We start from the raw sequence: 18,975 nt of genomic DNA on the forward strand, positions 1-18,975 counted from the left end.
TTCTTAGTATAGTCTTTCTTACCTGGTATAAACTCATGTTTCTCAGAATGGTTTAAATTATTAATTCTTTAAGGAGGGTGACATCTACTTTCCTGTACATTATTGAAGTGGAAATGCCTTCTCCTTTGACATGCTGTCGTTTATTTTGGGCATTTGGTAAGTTTCCAATTGCATAATTTCATGTCACCTTTGTGTTCTCTTTCTTAGTCAATTAATGACAAAACAAGTACAACCCTCTTCTAATTTAGGACAACGAAGCCAACTCTGTTGTTTGTCAAAGGAGCCTTTCACCTCGGAAATTTCCTGCAAACAACTGTTGGTGTGCGGCACTGCCCACCGCGCATGCGCTCTGCCGCACCCGCCGTCCGTCCCCCCTCCCCGCCCCGAGCGCAGCCCGCCGCCGGCGCCGGCCGTTCCTCCGCGCATGCGCAGCGCGTGCCGTGCGGTCGCCATGTTCCCCGCGGCGGTGTCGGCTCCCTCCGCCTCCGGCTCGTCTCGGCCCGGCAGCGGCTCCGGCGGGGAGGCGCTGCCCGGCGCCCCGAGGGGAGCACCGTGCGGGCCGGCCCCGTGCAAGCGCTGCCTCCGGCGCAGCCAGCGGCCCCCCGGAAGCAAAGCGGTGCGCGCCGCGCTGAGGGGGGAGAGGCCGCGCTGAGGCGGGGGAGCGCGGCGTGCTCTGCCGCCGGGAGTCCTGGGCACGGCCGAGGGAAGCGGCGCTTCTTGGGGCTATTTTGGACTCTGGTTTCGTACGCAGCCCTGGTGTTTTGCCAATAGACGGGGTCAGCGCAAAGGAGACAGACACTGGGTTCAAAAGACAGCGAAGGATCCCAGCCCAGGGGATCCCAGGGGAAGCAGCTGGCGAGTGGCAGGGGATGTTGCACGAGATGCCCCACGGCGTTTTACTCCCCAGAGCCTTTTCTGCAAGGGTATGCAACCAGGGAACTGGTGCCCTGGGGTGGTCTTGGAGTATGCAGCACCCCGCTGGCACATGCACCCCTTTCCCCCGTGGCACCCAGCTCACCCTGGCGTGGGTGCAGCCTCACCTTCAGCACGCCCTGCTCAGCAGCCGCCTTCGCCTTGGCCAGCGCAGACCTGAGCCGCGCGTTCTGCTCCTCCAGCACGCTGGTCCGGATGCTGTTGGCCTGCAGCTGCTTCTCCATCTCCTCCGTCAAGCTCCCGGTACCTGCAAACAGAACACGACGTCCTTGGGGCACGAGCGGGAGCTCAGCCCGCCGCTGCCTGCCTGCTCGGAGGGGTTGGCAGCTGCCCTCCTGCCTCCCGAGCGGGGCGGCTGCCTGCTGGACAGGAGCCTGCCCCAAGCAGGGAGCACCAGCAGATCCTGGGAGCTCAGGGAAGAGCACCAGGAGCCGCTCCCGCGCCTGCTCCTGCAGCCTGGAGACGTTCGCCCGCAGGTCCGAGACGGACTGCTGCAGGCTCAGCTTCTCCTGCCGCAGCGTGTCCAGCAGCTCCTGTACGGCACAGCAGAGAGGCCGTGAGGGTTGCAGAGATGCCGTGAGCGTTGCAAACCGCTCTCCCAAAGCTCGGGACGGTAGAGTCTGGGGGAGGCCCACGGGAGTACTCAGACCCCCCAAGGAAAGCTCCCTCCCTTTCCTTCTGTGATAAGGATGTCCCATGCAAGGGGACAGTGACAACGTGCGGGGTCTCGGCTGTAAGGTCCCTGTGTGAGTTGGACACACTGACCTGCTGCGCCTGGAGCTGCTGCCCGCTCCGCTCCCGGCTCTCCTCCAGCTGCTCTGCCAGCCTGGCCTTGTCCTCCTCAGCCGCTCCCAGGCTGGCTTGCAGCTCCTCGCGCTCCTGGTCCAGGCTGTCGAGGTGCTGCAGCAGGGCCCTCTGCTTGGCCTGCAGGGACTGGACGGGGCAGGGGAGCCTGCGTGGGGCTGCTGCTGCACCCGCTCTGCACCGCCCTTACGCCGGGCCGCAGCACCCACGAGCTCAGCCCGCTCCCACAGCACGCTGCGGGGTGCAGAGCAGGGCAGAGCGGGCCCGGCCATACGTCCTCGTACCTCAGCACGCTCTCCGCTTTGTCCTTCTCCTTCTCCAGCTGCGTGGTGGTGGTGCTCGGCTCCTGGCCCAGGCTCTCCTGCTGGCTGCACCTTCTCCTCCAGCTCCAGCACCCGGCTCCTGGCCACCATCATGCTCATCTCCTCCAGGAAGGTGCTCCTGGTCACCTCTGGGGAGACACAGCACCTTTGGCCCAGGCTCGGCAGGAGAGGGGAGAAGCTCCCAGCTAAGGTGCTTTGAAGGGGCCCCCACACCCTGCGCAGGCCCTGGCGAGGGGGGAGGCAGGGCTGACGGGAGGGCTGCGACCCCCCGAACCTCCACCAGCACCAGCACGAGCCCACTGTGGTGCTGGGTGATGTTTGGGCACCGCAGCGAAGGAGGCTGGTCCTCCCCCTCGTTCCCACCACTGATTGTTACGAGCTGGTCGCAACTAGTTCATAAATCCCTTGGAGTAAACTAAGGTGAAACGACACCAAATAACTGGTATGAAATTAAGGACAATTTATTAATACAGGGAAAGTGGCATGGTTGTAAGTGTCTTGGGTTTTTAAAGATGCTGCCAAAAGAGAGAGAAGGGAAATGGAAAAGAGAAAGTGAGCAGGCAGCTGCTCACTGAACGCTTCCTTTCTGCGTTGGTCTCACCAGAATTCATTTGCGGTGGACGAGGATGCGCTGAGAGGAGGGGGCACGTGCTCTGCCTCTCTCTCTTGGCTCGGGGGGCGACGGGGACCAGCCCCTCAGCCAGGAGCGAGAGGCAGGGTTTGGCCTTGCCCATGGGCTCTACCGAGAGCAGCTTTGGCAGCTGGCCTCTGGGAGCTCGCTGCCGGGCCTCCCCTGCGCGTCTCTGCGTCCCTGCGCTGTCCCTGCTGCCTCGGCGGCTCGGCTGCCTGCGGGCGGTGGGAGCGGTTAGAGGGCAGGAAGAAGAGGGAAGCTCCCTAGCCCCTTCCTCCAGGGTCCTACTCACCCTGCGTCCTGCCCGCCGGCCTCCCTGCCACGCTGGGGGCTGAGCCGAGACTGCGGCTGGGTGTGTGGGTCGAGATGGGGAAGAGCAGAGGGGGTGAAACTCTCACACCCCTCGGCATCTGCCCTGGGCGGCCGTCACCGCTGAGCTAGTGGCGGTGGGACAGTGGCACAAGGGCCACAGCGGGGCCCAAGTAAAGGAGCTGGGAACCAGCCCTGGGCATCAAGTGGGAGCACCCGGTTCAGGTGCGTCAAGGCTGAGATGGGCTCCCAAAGGCAGGGTAAGGCCCTGGAACAGCGCGGTACCTCTCCGTTTATCGTCCTCGTCCCACTGCAGCCTGGCTACAGCCTCTAAATGCTCCTTGTTCTTCACTTCCACGTTCCGCTCAGCCCCCTTCGTCTGCTGCGCTCGAGCCTCCTTCTGCGCCTGAAGCAGCCGGGAGAAGTCCTCAACCTGTTTCCACAGCTCCTCCTTCTGTTTCTGCGACTCTTCCAGCTCAGCCTTGAGCGGCTTGACCTGCTGCAGCAGCATCTGGAGCTGTTTGCTGATGCGGGAGAGGTCCTTGCTCTGCTCCGAGGCCCGGTAGCTCACGTCCGTTGCAGAGAGGGTCATTGTCCCTGTGGTCTCCTCCACCCTCTCCTGGAACTTGCTGAGAGCCGAGGGGATGTTCTGGCTCTGGCAGATGCTGGTGATGGCTTTGCCGATGTCACGGAGGCCGGCCTGGGCACTGGTTCAGGTGTCGCAGGGTCCCAGAGATGACCCAGCCGTCTGCGTGGTGATGCTGCGGCTGCTCTCGGCCGTGCTGCAGGCAGCCCTGGGCAGGGAGCTGCCCGAGGTGTCGCTGTCTGGTGCACGGGCACTCGGTGACAGGTACAGAGGAGTGGACTTGGCAACTTCTGTGGACGCTCTTAAGTCCAAAACGTCAGGCAAGCGGTGTTTCGGGTGCTGCTTCTTGGGTTTCCTCACCTGGGGAGTGGACGGCAGTGTGGGCATCTCCTTCGTGCCAGCCTTCTTCTGGTGGAGAGAGCGCAGAACAAAACCAGGGCCCACGTCAGAGCCGGCTGCAACTGATGCATAAGAGCCCAAATACAGGGGCGTGAAGCGGGGGCACAGGACATCGGTGCAGCCAAGGGGCGACGAGGGCAGCGAGCCCTTCTCTTGGGAGAAGTGCCCAGAGCCTGGAGGAGGACGGCTACCGAGCGCTCGGGTTCCCTGGTCACCGTGCTCCATCACAGCCAAGGCCCATGGCTAACAGGCCAAATGAATTTGCTTCCCACTCCTTGACCCAGGGCCCGGGGGAATTGAAGTTTTACAAGCTGCCAGGCAGTTTTCCAGCCACTGCTGCTTCAGGGGAGCTGTGGTTTCACGAGGGGAAGCCGCAGCACTGAAACCTGCTCCCCGGCTCCCCTTCTGACTGACCCTTCTTTGACACCTCCTGCGCTGCCTCCTGCTTACGCCAGAGGCATTATTGTGAGGCTGGGAGGGGGACAGTGTGGGACAGATGTGTCCTGTCTGACACACGGGTCAGCAGTCGGAGGGTCGTGAGCCAGGAGCACATGTGGTGTGGCCACCGCACGTGCCACGGGGCATCCCGGAGAAGGACCGTGAGCTCAGCGCGGTCCCAATCCCAGGGTTGAGGCAAGGGCCGTTTCCGTGACCCTGCACGCAGCTCATGGGCTGTCAGCGCCCCCAAAAGTCTCACCTCAGCCAGGAGCTGCTGGTAGGAAGCTCCCAGTTTCAGCATGCTGCTCCAGTACCTCGTCACCGTCAGCCCCGCAGACATGCAGGGCCCCACTGCCTGTGCCGGGGGGACGGCTCGCTCGCTCAGCAGGTTCTCTGCGTAGCCCGTGAAGCTCTGAAGCAGCAGCAGCAGCCTTTTTTCGACAGAAACGAAACACAGCTTAGAGCAACGGAGTATTTGTAATGGGGTGAGGGCCTGTGGCGTTTAACAGCGCAGCGGGCCTGAGGGGCCAGTGGCGAGGCGAGGGAGCTTGTCCCCATCCCCTGGACAGAGGCTGTTTGGCAAAGGAGGGTGGGTATCAGTGCTCCGTGATCCCCCCCCGGCCTGAATGACTGCACGGAGCAGGATTTGGTGGGATGAAAATGCTCCCGCAGCTGCCGGGACGCAGGCTGCGGACGCTGCTCACAGCTACCGCTTGCGAGAGGCTGCAGTGAAGCTGTCCCGAAAGATTTGGGGCTGCCGCTCTCAAACCCTAATTGTTCGGGCCAACAGCCCCGTGGGAATGGCTCATCTTTTAAAAGGGAGTTGTATTTATTTCACCCAGATTGGGAAAGGCCCTTTGGCCTCCCTGCTCTGTAGGTGCAGCTGTGTCTGAGTGTTTCCAAGGTTTCAGAGGGCAATTGAAGGAGCCTGCCTTCATGTGCCCAGGTGCCCTCAGCTCCCGGGCAGAGCAGTGGCTTGCTCTGCTCCTTTGTTGCCAGCATTTGTGCTGGTAGCTCTGAGCAGAGAAAGGAGTTGGGTTTTAAAACTCAGCGTAGAGCTGCCAGAGCATGAGGCCGAGGTGCTGGCGCACTGCTCGTGGTGGAAAAAGGAGGGAAATAAGCATCCAAAACACTTGGCTGCGTTCGACAGGCTGGACACACAAGCTGGGGGGGAAAGGAGCCTCTCTGCCAGCCACGCTGGTTTTCAGAGGGGTGCTTGGGGCTGGCTTTGCCTTCTCACCTGTCTGTCACCAGCTCCAGCAGCACCACGTGCGAGTACTGGTTGTATTCGGTTTTGTTCTCTCTGTAGCTGTACCTCTGCAGCAGCGCCGGCAGGTCCAGGTCGCAGGATACTTTATGGGGGAACTTCCAGGAGGGGAAACGCACGGCCCCAACCCGGGACGAGACATCAGCGATGGCTGCCTGCAGGTCCCTCAGGTCGGTTCGCCGGCTCTGCATGCAGCCGGGGTGGCCCAGGAGGTGCGCCATGCTGCTGAGGGGTGGGGGGACCAGGCCTGGGGTTGATGGCACCAGGCCGGGGGGATGGCACTAGGCCTGTGGGGGTGGCACCAGGCCTGGGGGGGACAGCACCAGGCCTGGAGGGGTGGCACTAGGCCTTGGCAGGGCAGGCGGCTGCTCATTGAACGCTTCCTTTCTGCATTGGTCTCACCAGAATTTATTTGCGGTGGACATGGATGCAACGTGCGAAGGGGGGACATGCTCTGCCTCTCCCTCTTGGTTCGGGGCGGGGAGGGGACCAGCCCCTCAGCCAGGAGCGAGAGGCAGGGTCCAGCTTTGCCCGTGAGCTCTGCCAAGAGCAGCTTTGGCAGCTGGCCTCTGGGAGCTCACTGCCGGGCCTCCTCTGCGCGTCTCTGCGTCCCTGAGCTGTCCCTGCTGCCTTGGCTGCTCGGCTGCCTGCGGGCGGTGGGAGCGGTTAGAGGGCAGGAAGAAGAGGGAAGCTCCCCAGCCCCTTCCTCCGGGGTCCTACTCACCCTGCGTCCTGCCTGCCGGCCTCCCTGCCATGCTGGGGGCTGAGCCGAGACCACAGCTGGGTGTGTGGGTTGAGATGGGGAAGAGAAGAGGGGGTGAAACTTCCCCCCGCGCTCAGCTCCACTCACACCCCTCGGCATCTGCCCTGGGCGGCCGTCACCGCTGAGCTGGTGGCGGTGGGACGGTGGCACAAGGGCCACAGTGGGGCCCAAGTAAAGGAGCTGGGAACCAGCCCTGGGCATCAAGTGGGAGCACCCGGTTCACCTGCACATGCACCCCTCTCCCCCATGGCACCCAGCTCGCCCTGGCGCGGGTGCAGCCTCACCTTCACAGAATCACAGAATCACAGAATGTCAGGGATTGGAAGGGACCTCGAAAGAAAATCTAGTCCAATCCCCTGCCGGAGCAGGATTACCTAGACCATATCACACAGGAACGCGTCCAGGCGGGTTTTGAATGTCTCCAGAGAAGGAGACTCCACACCCTCTCTGGGCAGCCTGTTCCAGCGTTCAGTCACCCTCACCGTAAAGAAGTTTTTCCTCATACTTATGTGGAACCTCCTGTGTTCCAGCTTGCACCCATTGCCCCTTGTCCTGTCAAGGGATGTCACTGAGAAGAGCCTGGCTCCATCCTCATGACACTTGCCCTTTACATATTTATAAACATTAATGAGGTCACCCCTCAGTCTCCTCTTCTCAAGCTAAAGAGACCCATCTCCCTCAGCCTCTCCTCATAAGGGAGATGTTCCACTCCCTTAATCATCTTCATGTCTCTGCATGCCCTGCTCAGCAGTCGCCTTCAGCTTGGCCAGCGCAGACCCGAGCCGCGTGTTCTGCTCCTCCAGCACGCTGGTCCGGATGCTGTTGGCCTGCAGCTGCTTCTCCATCTCCTCCGTCAAGCTCCCGGTACCTGCAAACAGAACACGACGTCCTTGGGGCACGAGCGGGAGCTCAGCCCGCCGCTGCCTGCCTGCTCAGAGGGGTTGGCAGCTGCCCTCCTGCCTCCCGAGCGGGGCGGCTGCCTGCTGGACAGGAGCCTGCCCCAAAGAGGGAGCACCAGCAGAGCCTGGGAGCTCGGGGAAGAGCACCAGGAGCCTCTCCCGCTCCTTCAGCTCCCGCGCCTGCTCCTGCAGCCTGGAGACGTTCGCCTGAAGCTCCGAGACGGACTGCTGCAGGCTCAGCTTCTCCCGCCGCAGCGTGTCCAGCAGCTCCTGTACGGCACAGCCGAGAGGCCGTGAGGGTTGCAAACCGCTCTCCCAAAGCTCGGGACGGTAGAGTCTGGGGGAGGCCCACGGGAGTACTCAGACCCCCCAAGGAAAGCTCCCTCCCTTTCCTTCTGTGATAAGGATGTCCCATGCAAGGGGACAGTGACAACGTGCGGGGTCTCGGCTGTAAGGTCCCTGTGTGAGTTGGACACACTGACCTGCTGTGCCTGGAGCTGCTGCCCGCTCCGCTCCCGGCTCTCCTCCAGCTGCTCTGCCAGCCTGGCCTTGTCCTCCTCGGCCGCTCCCAGGCTGGCTTGCACCTCCTCGCGCTCCTGGTCCAGGCCGTTGAGGTGCTGCAGCAGGGCCCTCTGCTTGGCCTGCAGGGACTGCACGGGGCAGGGGAGCCTGCATGGGGCTGCTGCTGCACCCGCTCTGCACTGCCCTTACGCCGGGCCCGAACCTCCACCAGCAGCAGCATGAGCCCACTCTGGTGCTGGGTGATGTTTGGGCACCACAACGAAGGAGGCTGGTCCTCCCCCTCGTTCCCACCAGCACTATACCTGACCGTGAGAGCGGAGCGGGGTAGGGGGAGAGAAGTGGCTGCTGGGTGAGCCCTGGGGGTCCTTACCCAGCTCCTGCACAGCAGCCTGCTTCGCAGCCAGCTCTTCCTTTAAGGCGCAGAATCGCTCTTCTAGCAGAGCAGCTCCTAAAGCAGCACAAAAACTCTACTCGTTAAACAGCTCCTCAAAGAAACTAAACCAAGGCAGCAGCAAAAGCATTTTTCATCCACCACATCGTGCTGTGCTTCAGCTGGGGGGAGGCAGCGAGAGGACTTGGACAACCAGCTCCCGCTGTCTGGGGCTAGTCTTACAGCGAGGAACGGCCCCAAAACCAGGGCAAAAGCCCTGCTCGTGGTAGTGGGACCAAGATTTGAGCACAGCCTCCGTGCTTCTGCTGCAAACACCCACGGGCCTGGGAGGGGGTGCTAGGAACAGCGCGGTACTTCTCTGTAGGTCATTCTTGTCCCGCTGCAGCCTGGCTACAGCCTCTAAATGCTCCTTGTTCTTCACGTGCAGGTTCCGCTCAGCCTCCTCCCTCTGCTGCGCTCGAGCCTCCTTCTGCGCCTGAAGCAGCCGGGAGAAGTCCTCAACCTGTTTGCGCAGCTCCTCCTTCTGTTTCTGTGACTCTTCCAGCTCAGCCTTGAGCGGCTTGACCTGCTGCAGCAGCATCTGGAGCTGTTTGCTGATGCGGGAGAGGTCCTTGCTCTGCTCCGAGGCCCGGTAGCTCACATCCGTTGCAGAGAGGGTCATTGTCCCTGTGGTCTCCTCCACCCTCTCCTGGAACTTGCTGAGAGCTGAGGGGATGTTCTGGCTGTGGCAGATGCTGGTCATGGCTTTGCCGATGTCACGGAGGCCGGCCTGGGCACAGGTGCAGGTGTCGCAGGGTCCCAGAGATGACCCAGCCGCCCGCGTGGCGATGCTGCGGCTGCTCTCGGCCGTGCTGCAGGCAGCCCTGGGCAGGGAGCTGCCCGAGGTGTCGCTGTCTGGTGCACGGGCACTCGGTGACGGGCACAGAGGAGTGGACTAGTGAGACCTAGGGGATGGGGGGAAATGGAGGCAGGTCCCTGCTCGGGGTGGCAGGCAAATCCCATCCCGACCTTCCTCCCCTTCCCACGTCCCCGTGCAGAATAGGTATGAGGTGCTGGAGCCTGAGCGTCTTCCTGAGTGTCGGGAAGACACGAATCTAGGTGAAAGACCCTCTACGGGACTACGTGAACAGAAGCAACCGAGTAAGAGGGTCGCAACCAGCTCCAAAAAGGAGAAAAGAAAAGTAATTGTTATAGGCAACTCCCTGCTAAGGGGAACGGAGGGCCCCATATGCAGGCCAGACCCAACTCACAGGGAAGTCTGCTGTCTCCCTGGGGCTCAGGTAAAGGATGTTGCCAGGAGGATTCCTCAACTGGTGAGGCCCTCTGACTACTACCCACTATTAGTATTCCAGGTGGGTAGGGATGAGATTGAAGAGAGAAGTCCCAGGGCTATCAAAAGGGACTTCAGGGCCCTGGGGCGTTTGGTGAAGGGGGTAGGTGCGCAGGTGATATTCTCTTCAATTCCTTTGGTATTTGGTGAAAATAGGGAAAAGACTATGAAAGTACAACAGATTAATATGTGGCTGAGAGACTGGTGCCGTAGGTGGGATTTTGGGTTTGTTGACCATGGGGCGGCTTTCATGGCACCGGGCCTGCTTATGCCGGACGGGGAACAGCTGAGTCAGAAGGGGAAAAGGGTTATGGCCCAGAAGTTGGCAGGGCTGGTTAAAAGGTCTTTAAACTAGGTTCGATGGGGGAGGGGGATAAGACCAGGGCAGCCACAAATGAACCTAGGGGTGACAGGCCTGCGTCGGGGGCAAGGCCGCTAGCCCAGCTGAAGTGCGTTTACACCAATGCACGCAGTATGGGCAACAAACAGGAAGAGCTAGAAGCCACTGTACAGCAGGAAGGTTATGATGTGGTTGCCATCACAGAAACGTGGTGGGATGACTCTCATGACTGGAGTGCTGCTATGTATGGCTATAAGCTCTTTAAGATGGACAGGCGAAGCAGGAGAGGCGGTGGGGTAGCGCTATATGTTAGGGAGTGCTTGGACTGTGTTGAAATTGAGGAAGATGGTGAGGATGACAAGGTTGAATGTTTATGGGTGAAGATCAGGGGGAAGGTCGGCAGGGCGGACATTACGGTGGGAGTCTGTTATAGACCACCCAACCAGGAGGAGCAGACGGACGAGCCGTTTTACAAGCGGCTGTCAGAAGCCGCCCGGTCACCGGCCCTTGTACTCGTGGGCGACTTCAACTTGCCAGATGTCTGCTGGAAATACAACATGGCAGAGAGGAAGCAATCTAGGAGGTTCCTAGAATGTGTGGAGGACAACTTCCTCATGCAAGTGGTAAATGAGCCCACTAGAGGAGGGGCCCTGCTTGACCTGTTGTTTGTGAACAGAGAAGGACTAGTGGGAGATGTGAGGGTCGGTGGCCGTCTTGGGAGTAGCGACCACGAAATGCTAGAGTTTTCGATAGTGGGGGAAGTAAGGAGGGGCAAGAGTAGAACTCCTGCCTTAGATTTCCGGCGGGCTGACTTTAGCCTGTTTAAGAGGCTGGTGGACAGAGTCCCTTGGGAATCGGTCCTGGAGGGCAAAGGAGTCCAGGAAGGCTGGACATGCTTCAAAAGGGAATTGCTAAATATTCAGGAGCAGGCTGTCCCAGTCTGTAGGAAGGCAAGCCGTCGGGGAAAAAGACCGGCCTGGTTAAACAGGGAACTTAGACTAGAACTTAAGGAAAAAAAGAGAGCCTACTTGCTCTGGAAGAAGGGTCGGGTAACTTGGGAGGTCTATAGGGACGTGGCCAGGTCGTGTAGGGAGAAGATTAGAAGGGCCAAAGCTCAATTAGAGCTCGATTTGGCTACTACAGTCAAAGACAACAAAAAAAGCTTTTACAAATACATCAACATCAAAAGGAGGGTCAAGGAGAGCCTCCACCACTTGCTGAATGAGGAGGGTAGTGTAGTGTCAGGGGATGAGGAAAAGGCAGAGGTGCTCAGTGCCTTCTTTGCCTCGGTCTTTAATGTCAAGACCGGTTGTCCTCAGGAGACTCGGCCCCCAGAGCCTGAAGTTAGGGACGGGGGGCTGTGTGAACCTCCCATGATCCAGGAGGAGACGGTTAGTGACCTGCTGTGCCAGATGGACACACACAAGGCTATGGGCCCGGATGGGATTCACCCCAGAGTAATGAAGGAACTGGCAAATGAACTTGCCATACCGCTCTCGATTATCTACCGGCAGTCCTGGTTAACTGGAGAAGTTCCAGCTGACTGGAAATTAGCAAACGTAACGCCCATCTCCAAGAAGGGTCGGAAGGACGATCCAGGGAACTATAGGCCTGTCAGCCTGACCTCGGTGCCAGGCAAGGTGATGGAACAGATCATCCTGAGTGCCATTACACAGCACATGCAGGACAATCGGGGCATCGGGGCCAGCCAACATGGATTCATGAAAGGCAGGTCCTGCTCGACCAACCTGGTCTCCTTCTATGACCAAGTGACCCGCTTAGTAGATGAGGGCAGGGCTGTGGATGTAGCCTATCTAGACTTCAGTAAGGCATTCGACACTGTCTCCCACAGCATCCTCCTGGACAAACTGGCTGCCCGGGGCTTGGATGGGTGGACTCTTAAATGGGTTAAAAACTGGCTGGATGGCCGAGCCCAGAGAGTGGTGGTGAATGGGGCAAAGTCCAACTGGCGGCCGGTCACTAGCGGTGTTCCCCAGGGCTCAGTTCTGGGGCCGGTGCTGTTCAATATCTTTATAGATGATCTAGACGTAGGGATTGAGTGCACCCTCAGTAAATTTGCAGATGACACCAAGCTGGGTGGGAGTGTCGATCTGCTGGAGGGTAGGAAGGCCCTACAGAGGGATTTGGACAGGTTAGATAGATGGGCCGAGACCAACGGCATGAGGTTCAACAAGAACAAGTGTCGGGTCTTACACTTTGGCCACAACAACCCCATGCAGCGCTACAGGCTGGGGGAAGAGTGGTTAGAAAGCGGCCCGGTGGAAAGACACCTGGGGGTGCTGATCGACAGCCGGCTAAACATGAGCCAGCAGTGTGCCCAGGTGGCCAAGAAGGCCAATGGCATCCTGGCCTCTATTAGGAATAGCGTAGCCAGCCGGTCTAGGGAAGTGATCGTCCCTCTCTACTCGGCACTGGTGAGGCCGCATCTTGAATCCTGTGTCCAGTTCTGGGCCCCGCACTTCAAGAAAGATGTTGAGGTGTTGGAGCGAGTCCAGAGGAGGGCGACCAAGCTGTTGAAGGGTCTGGAGGGTATGACCTCCGAGGAACGGCTGAGGGAGCTGGGGGTGTTTAGCCTGGAGAAGAGGAGGCTCCGAGGTGACCTTATTGCAGTCTACAACTACCTGAAGGGAGGTTGTAGTGAAGTGGAAGTTGGCCTCTTCTCCCGGGCAGCTAGCGATAGGACAAGAGGGCACAGCCTCAAGCTTGGCCAGGGGAGGGTCAGGTTGGACATCAGGAAGCATTTCTTCTCAGCAAGGGTCGTTATAGATTGGAAGGGGCTGCCCAGTGAGGTGGTGGAGTCACCATCTCTGGAGTGGTTTAAGAAAAGACTGGGCATGGCACTTAGTGCCATGGTCTAGTTGACAGGGTGGTGCAAGGGCAACAGTTGGACTCGATGATCCCTGAGGTCTCTTCCAACCTGGTTGATTCTGTGATTCTGTGATTCTGTGATTCTGTGACTTGGCAACTTCTGTGGATGCTCTTAAGTCCAAAACGTCAGGCAAGCGGTGTTTCGGGTGCTGCTTCTTGGGTTTCCTCGCCTGGGGAGTGGACGGCAGTGTGGGCATCTCCTTCGTGCCAGCCTTCTTCTGGTGGAGAGAGCGCAGAACAAAACCAGGGCCCACGTCAGAGTCGGCTGCAACTGATGCATAAGAGCCCAAATACAGGGGCGTGAAGCGGGGGCACAGGACATCGGTGCAGCCAAGGGGCGACGAGGGCAGCGAGCCCTTCTCTTGGGAGAAGTGCCCAGAGCCTGGAGGAGGACGGCTACCGAGCGCTCGGGTTCCCTGGTCACCGTGCTCCATCACAGCCAAGGCCCATGGCTAACAGGCCAAATGAATTTGCTTCCCACTCCTTGACCCAGGGCCCGGGGGAATTGAAGTTTTACAAGCTGCCAGGCAGTTTTCCAGCCACTGCTGCTTCAGGGGAGCTGTGGTTTCACGAGGGGAAGCCGCAGCACTGACACCTGCTCCCCAGCTCCCCTTCTGACCGACCCTCCTTTCACGCCTCCTGCGCTGCCTCCTGCTTACGCCAGAGGCATTATTGTGAGGCTGGGAGGGGGACAGTGTGGGACAGATGTGTCCTGTCTGACACACGGGTCAGCACAACGAAGGAGGCTGGTCCTCCCCCTCGTTCCCACCAGCGCTATACCCGACCTCTTTTGGGGGAGCCGGGAGGTACGTGCATGTAAAACTGTTTCTCAGAAAGAGATTAAGTCCAAACCAAAACCAACCAGTCACACTGCAAGTCCTCATCGCATATAACTACGCTGGTTGTTATCATTAGTGAGACTTTCACATGTACTACTATAATATCATTAACAAATCTTTTACACATAGCCAAATTCCTAGCTTCTAGTGGGAAGCCTACAAGTAATTATACCTGCTCCACTGTTGAACACATTGGTTTTATAGTTCAGTACCTACCATGGTTTATGGGGCAGGCATTATATCAGACTGCCCTGTTTGGCACTGTAAAACATACTGCCAGATTGGAGGCTGATTTAAATCAAAAGCTACATATCTGGACTGGGATTGATCTGTTAATATTAAGTGATTAATTTATACTACTAAGAGAGAGTATACTATTTGTGCATGCTGGCTCTGCATACAGTTTCACCTTTCCCTAATGTTTAAAGTCGACTGGGTCTTAGAGCTTGGCCAGAGCAATTTCTGAGTCATCAGTGTGTATCTTCATTTCTCCTGGGTTATTTTTCAGCAAAATATTTCTAGCTAGAGGGGAAATTTGGACAATTATAGATGTATTCCCCATTGCCCATTCTGTGTGATGACCTTTGCTGAGGTTTTATTGTATGTCCTCCTGTATATCACAAGCAATCATGAAATCGAGCAAATGTGGCCATCTTTGGCACCATTTATTTGTCTTCATTAGGTACTTGCAAACTAAGTGACACAAGCAGTGACTACACAAATACCAAAGCAATGCTACCAATAATTTTTTTTCTTCCTGGTGCTAAAACATGTCAGGAAGAAACTAAAACCAAAATCCAGCATCCTCTGTAAGACACATAACATTGTCATGCTACCAGGAAAAGGATGTTCATCTGTACGAGGAAAGTACCTCTTTAGCAGACTCCAAAGTGAAATTATTTTCACTTCTGATTCATCTTTATGTTCTCAGGGTGAATTGTCTTCAGATTTAGCCCCCTGGAGCAGTGCTAAGCCTGTCTGCATTTGATCCTTCTGTTGGGAAATCCTGGTTCAAAGTTCCCAAACGTTTAACAGCCTGTCAGCACTCAGCTGCGCTTATTCATATCAAGTGCTTTTGTTGACTCTCCCTTAGAGTCTGCTACAGATGTAATGTTAGTCTCAGGGACTAATGAAATATATCATAGAACAACACATTCACATGAAACAGAAAAAGACTGATCACCTGAAGTTATAAATGTGTAGGTAATGCTCCTGTATTGAGTCTTGCGTAGTGGAAGAGATGAACCAGTAACTCTCAACAAGATCTATAAATTTCAACAAACTTTGTTCATGAAGTGCTAGCAGAGAAGCCCTGACAGAATCTGGCCATACTCATACAGCTCTGGCACAGGAACACTTTGGTTCCTTTTGAAGCAGAATACAACAGGCTGACCTTCTCTCCATGAGGAATAAGATATATTAAGAAGTGGTGTAACTTTTTCCCTTGACATCTTCTAGTGCACCAACAAGGAAGTTGCACCTGCAACACTACAGCGATTTGTCTTCTGCCAATTATATTGAGACTGGGGTATATCTACTCCATCCATGTATAAACATTTCATGTAGCCAGTTAAGATAGAAGCTGATTCTGATCGTTCTGAATCAACTTCTGAAAGTGTTTATCACTTTCCATGGACTAGAGAGGTAGCCTAGGCAGACTCCTTAGCTAACTTAGCTACCTACATTAGGTTCCTGACTTGACCCCAAAGAATAATCAACACAAGCTCTGCAAATAAGTGGCTGAAATACACGATTCCTTTTTAGACTGTATAAGCTGTGTTTTGATTTACAAGACAGAAGTAGACAAACAAAGGATCACAGTCAAAAAATGCTAGGGAAAACCTAAGCCAGTGCTTTCAAAAAGTAATACTAATGACTCATCAGTGTGATTATTTGCATGCTTTTTTGGAACTAAGTTTCACATCAGCAATTGATGTCTGATATACCCCACGCAATTCCAGTACTGATCGCACTCTTCTGCGTTCTTAAGCCTATCAGACTGCACGTTATTTCTTCCAAGCATGAAAGGTGTACCATTCTCCACCATTGCCAAGATTCTTTCCAGAACACTTTTGTCATCACACTTTCTTTTTCACTAGTCCAACAACACATTAACTGAATTAGTTCTCTCCATATAAAATTTTCATGACACATCCTTGCCAAAATCGACCTTGCACAGTGTCCTATTATTTTAATTAGACTTACCTGGACTGACGTTTCCCAGAAGATTAGTAATAAAATCGTTGTTTTAAAAACGGTCTGTGCATTTCCAAGGTATGGAAAGAAAGTTATCATCATTGCACATACGAGAAACTAAGGAAGAGGAAGGTGAACATATTTGTTTGAGATCATGAAGGAGAGCAACATTATGAATGTCATAATGAACAAATAAGACACAAAAACGAGCGTCATTCTGCAGCACCTGAACTAATGAATCCCTCACGTCCCTCCATGGTAGTACATGCGTACAACAGTCATGAACAGGCATGACGTCTGATCAGCTCATTTCCTTAAGAAACTGGTCTCAAAAAAGTGCTCACACAACTTTGTTTCATGGAAGGCTTTCTAGTAGCTAAGCTTTATCTATCAAAATTACAGACCTGTGGTTTAGTAATTATCCTGCACCAAACTGGAAAGTTTTGCTGACATAATACATTACTGTTATCTCATTGCTTCCACATTGTCTGTCTTCTGCGTACAGCTCTCTTTTGCTTAGAATATTTTGTCAAAAACTGTGATGTAATACTAGGTAAAGTTCAAATATGACTTGGCTTGAGCTATGACATGGCACATGTTTCCCATCAGAATGGTTTAAATTCTTAATGCTTTAAGGAGGGTGACGTCTACTTTCCTGTACATTATTGAAGTGGAAATGCCTTCTCCTTTGACATGCTGTCGTTTATTTTGGGCATTTGGTAAGTTTCCAATTGCATAATTTCATGTCACCTTTGTGTTCTCTTTCTTAGTCAATTAATGACAAAACAAGTACAACCCTCTTCTAATTTAGGACAACGAAGCCAACTCTGTTGTTTGTCAAAGGAGCCTTTCACCTCGGAAATTTCCTGCAAACAACTGTTGGTGTGCGGCACTGCCCACCGCGCATGCGCTCTGCCGCACCTGCCGTCCGTCCCCCCTCCCCGCCCCGAGCGCAGCCCGCCGCCGGCGCCGGCCGTTCCTCCGCGCATGCGCAGCACGTGCCGTGCGGTCGCCATGTTCCCCGCGGCGGTGTCGGCTGCGTCCGCCTCCGGCTCCTCTCGTTCCGGCAGCGGCTCCGGCGGGGAGGCGCTGCCCGGCGCCCCGAGGGGAGCACCGTGCGGGCCGGCCCCGTGCAAGCCCTGCCTCCGGCGCAGCCAGCGGCCCCCCGGGTGCGGGCCGCGCTGAGGGGGAAGAGGCCACGCTGAGGCAGGGGATGTTACCGGGAAATAGTCCCCAAGAAAACTCTCTGACCCAAATGGTAGTTTAGAAAGGCGACAGTGGTTTATTGCAGCGCCGGGTGCATTGGGGATCTCTCCTCCTAGCACGCACCCCCAGGGACAAAAGCACACTCATGATATTCTAGAAAAATGAATATTCATACAACTCCGAGTAACGCCCACCGATTCCAAGAAACCTTGTGCATATGCTAATATATTATGTAATCATCTTTGTGCATGCTTACTAAATTGGGGAAGGGGTCTTGGGTGGGCTCTGGTGGTCTCTAGTGGCCAGAACCCCCCGATAGTGATGCCGTCCGCTGCATAACCCCGCTTCTGCACAAGCGTGGTCAAGGCGTTTTTGTAGACACGTGCAGGTGGCTCTAGGAGAAGATCCTACAGGATGTTCTGGTTCCTACAGGATTTCTCTCTTCTCCTGGCGCCAGAGCTGTGAATCAAGTCATTTAAGACACTACAAAGATGTTGTTCACAGTCTTGCTTATCTCTGGCCCTTCTTTGTAATTAGTGAGGAATTTAACAGAGACCTTGGATTCTCTAAGACTAAGTGCAAGCAGGAATCAGTGATGACTATAACTGTGTGACTAGAACTCTAAGTGTTCTCAGTCCCAGAAGCAGACCCTGTCTGCAAAACATGCCGTTAGCTTCAGAATGTACCGTTATTATAGCTGTAAGGAAAATTCCTGAAAGAAAAGTTGATTCTGTCTAAAGGTTGCACAGAGTCGGCCTTTTAGGGCCTCCTTGGAGGCTTGCTTTTACTAAACCGTCTGGTATCACTGGGGTCCAGCTCCCTGCATCACAAGGATGTTCCTGGCCACCGTGCACATTCCTCCCCGCTCAGTGACTCTTTCAGTGCTCGCAAACATCACCTACAGCTTTTGCATTTTGTATGTCTGGTAGCACAAGTGTTTCTCCTGGAAGGAAGCTCACAGCCTGAGCTGGAGGGGAGAACTGGGTGCAGTCCATCTCCTCTCAGCTCTCTGCACCAAAAGGATGGAGAGCTGGGAAGGCATCTTCCCTTCCGTAGCCATCCCTTCCACGTGCTTCCCTGTGCAGGCACAAAAATCTGGGCACGTCACTTCCACTAGAACTTGGTTTTCTCTGCCGGCTCTGGATGGATTCAATTTTAAGTTGCCTGGCTTCCTTTGAAACCTCACTGGGGACTTTCCCATAAGGCTCATGTAAAATTTTCCATCTCGACTTTCAACCCAATGCAAATTTTCATGGAATTTGCCCTCCTTGGGAAAAAGCCTGTTTTTCAATAGAACAACAAAGAAAATTATAAAAGTTTGAATTTTCAGCTGAAATGTTTCATTTTTCAAATGTCAATCAGCTTATGGCTTTTCATTTTTTCAGGCTGTCGATGAAAGCAGTGTGTATGAAGTGAAAAGCCAAGCCCCCAAAGCATGCCATCACCGTGGGGATCCTGCCCATGCAACCTGCCCAGGTCTTTCTCTGGGCTCTGCTTTGCTCTGCTCTCCCTGTGATGATGCAGAAATCCTCTCCTGCAGCCCCAGGCATCACTAACAGTACCCGTGCACCCCATCCTTCCCTCCTGCACTCCAAATCTCTGCTGAAAACATTGCACGTGGCTTTTCCTTTCTCCTTGCACCCGTTCTTCATGAGCATGGCCGTGTTAGAGCTCTGCGGAGCATCCTGCTGTACAGGGCAGGCACCGACGTGCAGCACAGCTCGAGGGCTCGCTTTTCGGAGGCGAGGAAGTCCCGAGAGCTTCCAGCGGTGCTGCCAAGTCACCTGTTCTTATTCTCAGTTGGAAAGCTGGGCTCCCCCACTCCCTCCGGGAAGCCAGCTGGGGAAGCCTGGTGAGAGACAAAGAAGAAATGCAGAGGACAGATGTGGTCTTGTCTTGCACACACTCCC

General features: G+C 55.7%; 3 protein-coding genes across 3 annotated transcripts; all 3 read right to left on the minus strand.

The window, feature by feature from the left end:
• Positions 1-207: 207 nt before the first annotated feature.
• On the minus strand, positions 208-4,981 carry LOC137670220 (coiled-coil domain-containing protein 157-like). The gene is given in 10 exon segments (XM_068412922.1): positions 208-648; positions 1,041-1,220; positions 1,332-1,466; positions 1,699-1,866; positions 2,012-2,105; positions 2,107-2,188; positions 3,286-3,707; positions 3,855-3,994; positions 4,683-4,854; positions 4,917-4,981. Coding segments are annotated over 10 exon segments (1,899 nt in total).
• A 678-nt stretch (positions 4,982-5,659) lies between these two features.
• LOC137670208 (coiled-coil domain-containing protein 157-like) lies at positions 5,660-5,911 on the minus strand. Its single transcript, XM_068412904.1, has one exon. It carries the CDS (start codon positions 5,909-5,911, stop codon positions 5,660-5,662), a length of 252 nt encoding a protein of 83 aa, XP_068269005.1.
• Positions 5,912-7,166: 1,255 nt separating this feature from the next.
• On the minus strand, positions 7,167-18,723 carry LOC137670221 (coiled-coil domain-containing protein 157-like). Its single transcript, XM_068412923.1, has 8 exons — positions 18,628-18,723; positions 16,714-17,040; positions 12,910-13,042; positions 8,620-9,195; positions 8,177-8,322; positions 7,835-8,002; positions 7,469-7,622; positions 7,167-7,342 (listed from the first exon to the last, which is right to left on the minus strand). Exons 1-8 carry the CDS (start codon positions 18,721-18,723, stop codon positions 7,167-7,169), a joined length of 1,776 nt encoding a protein of 591 aa, XP_068269024.1.
• Between the last annotated feature and the right edge of the window lie 252 nt (positions 18,724-18,975).

This window comes from Nyctibius grandis, chromosome 14, assembly GCF_013368605.1.
Source record: "Nyctibius grandis isolate bNycGra1 chromosome 14, bNycGra1.pri, whole genome shotgun sequence".
NCBI classification, from domain to species: Eukaryota; Metazoa; Chordata; class Aves; order Nyctibiiformes; family Nyctibiidae; genus Nyctibius; species Nyctibius grandis.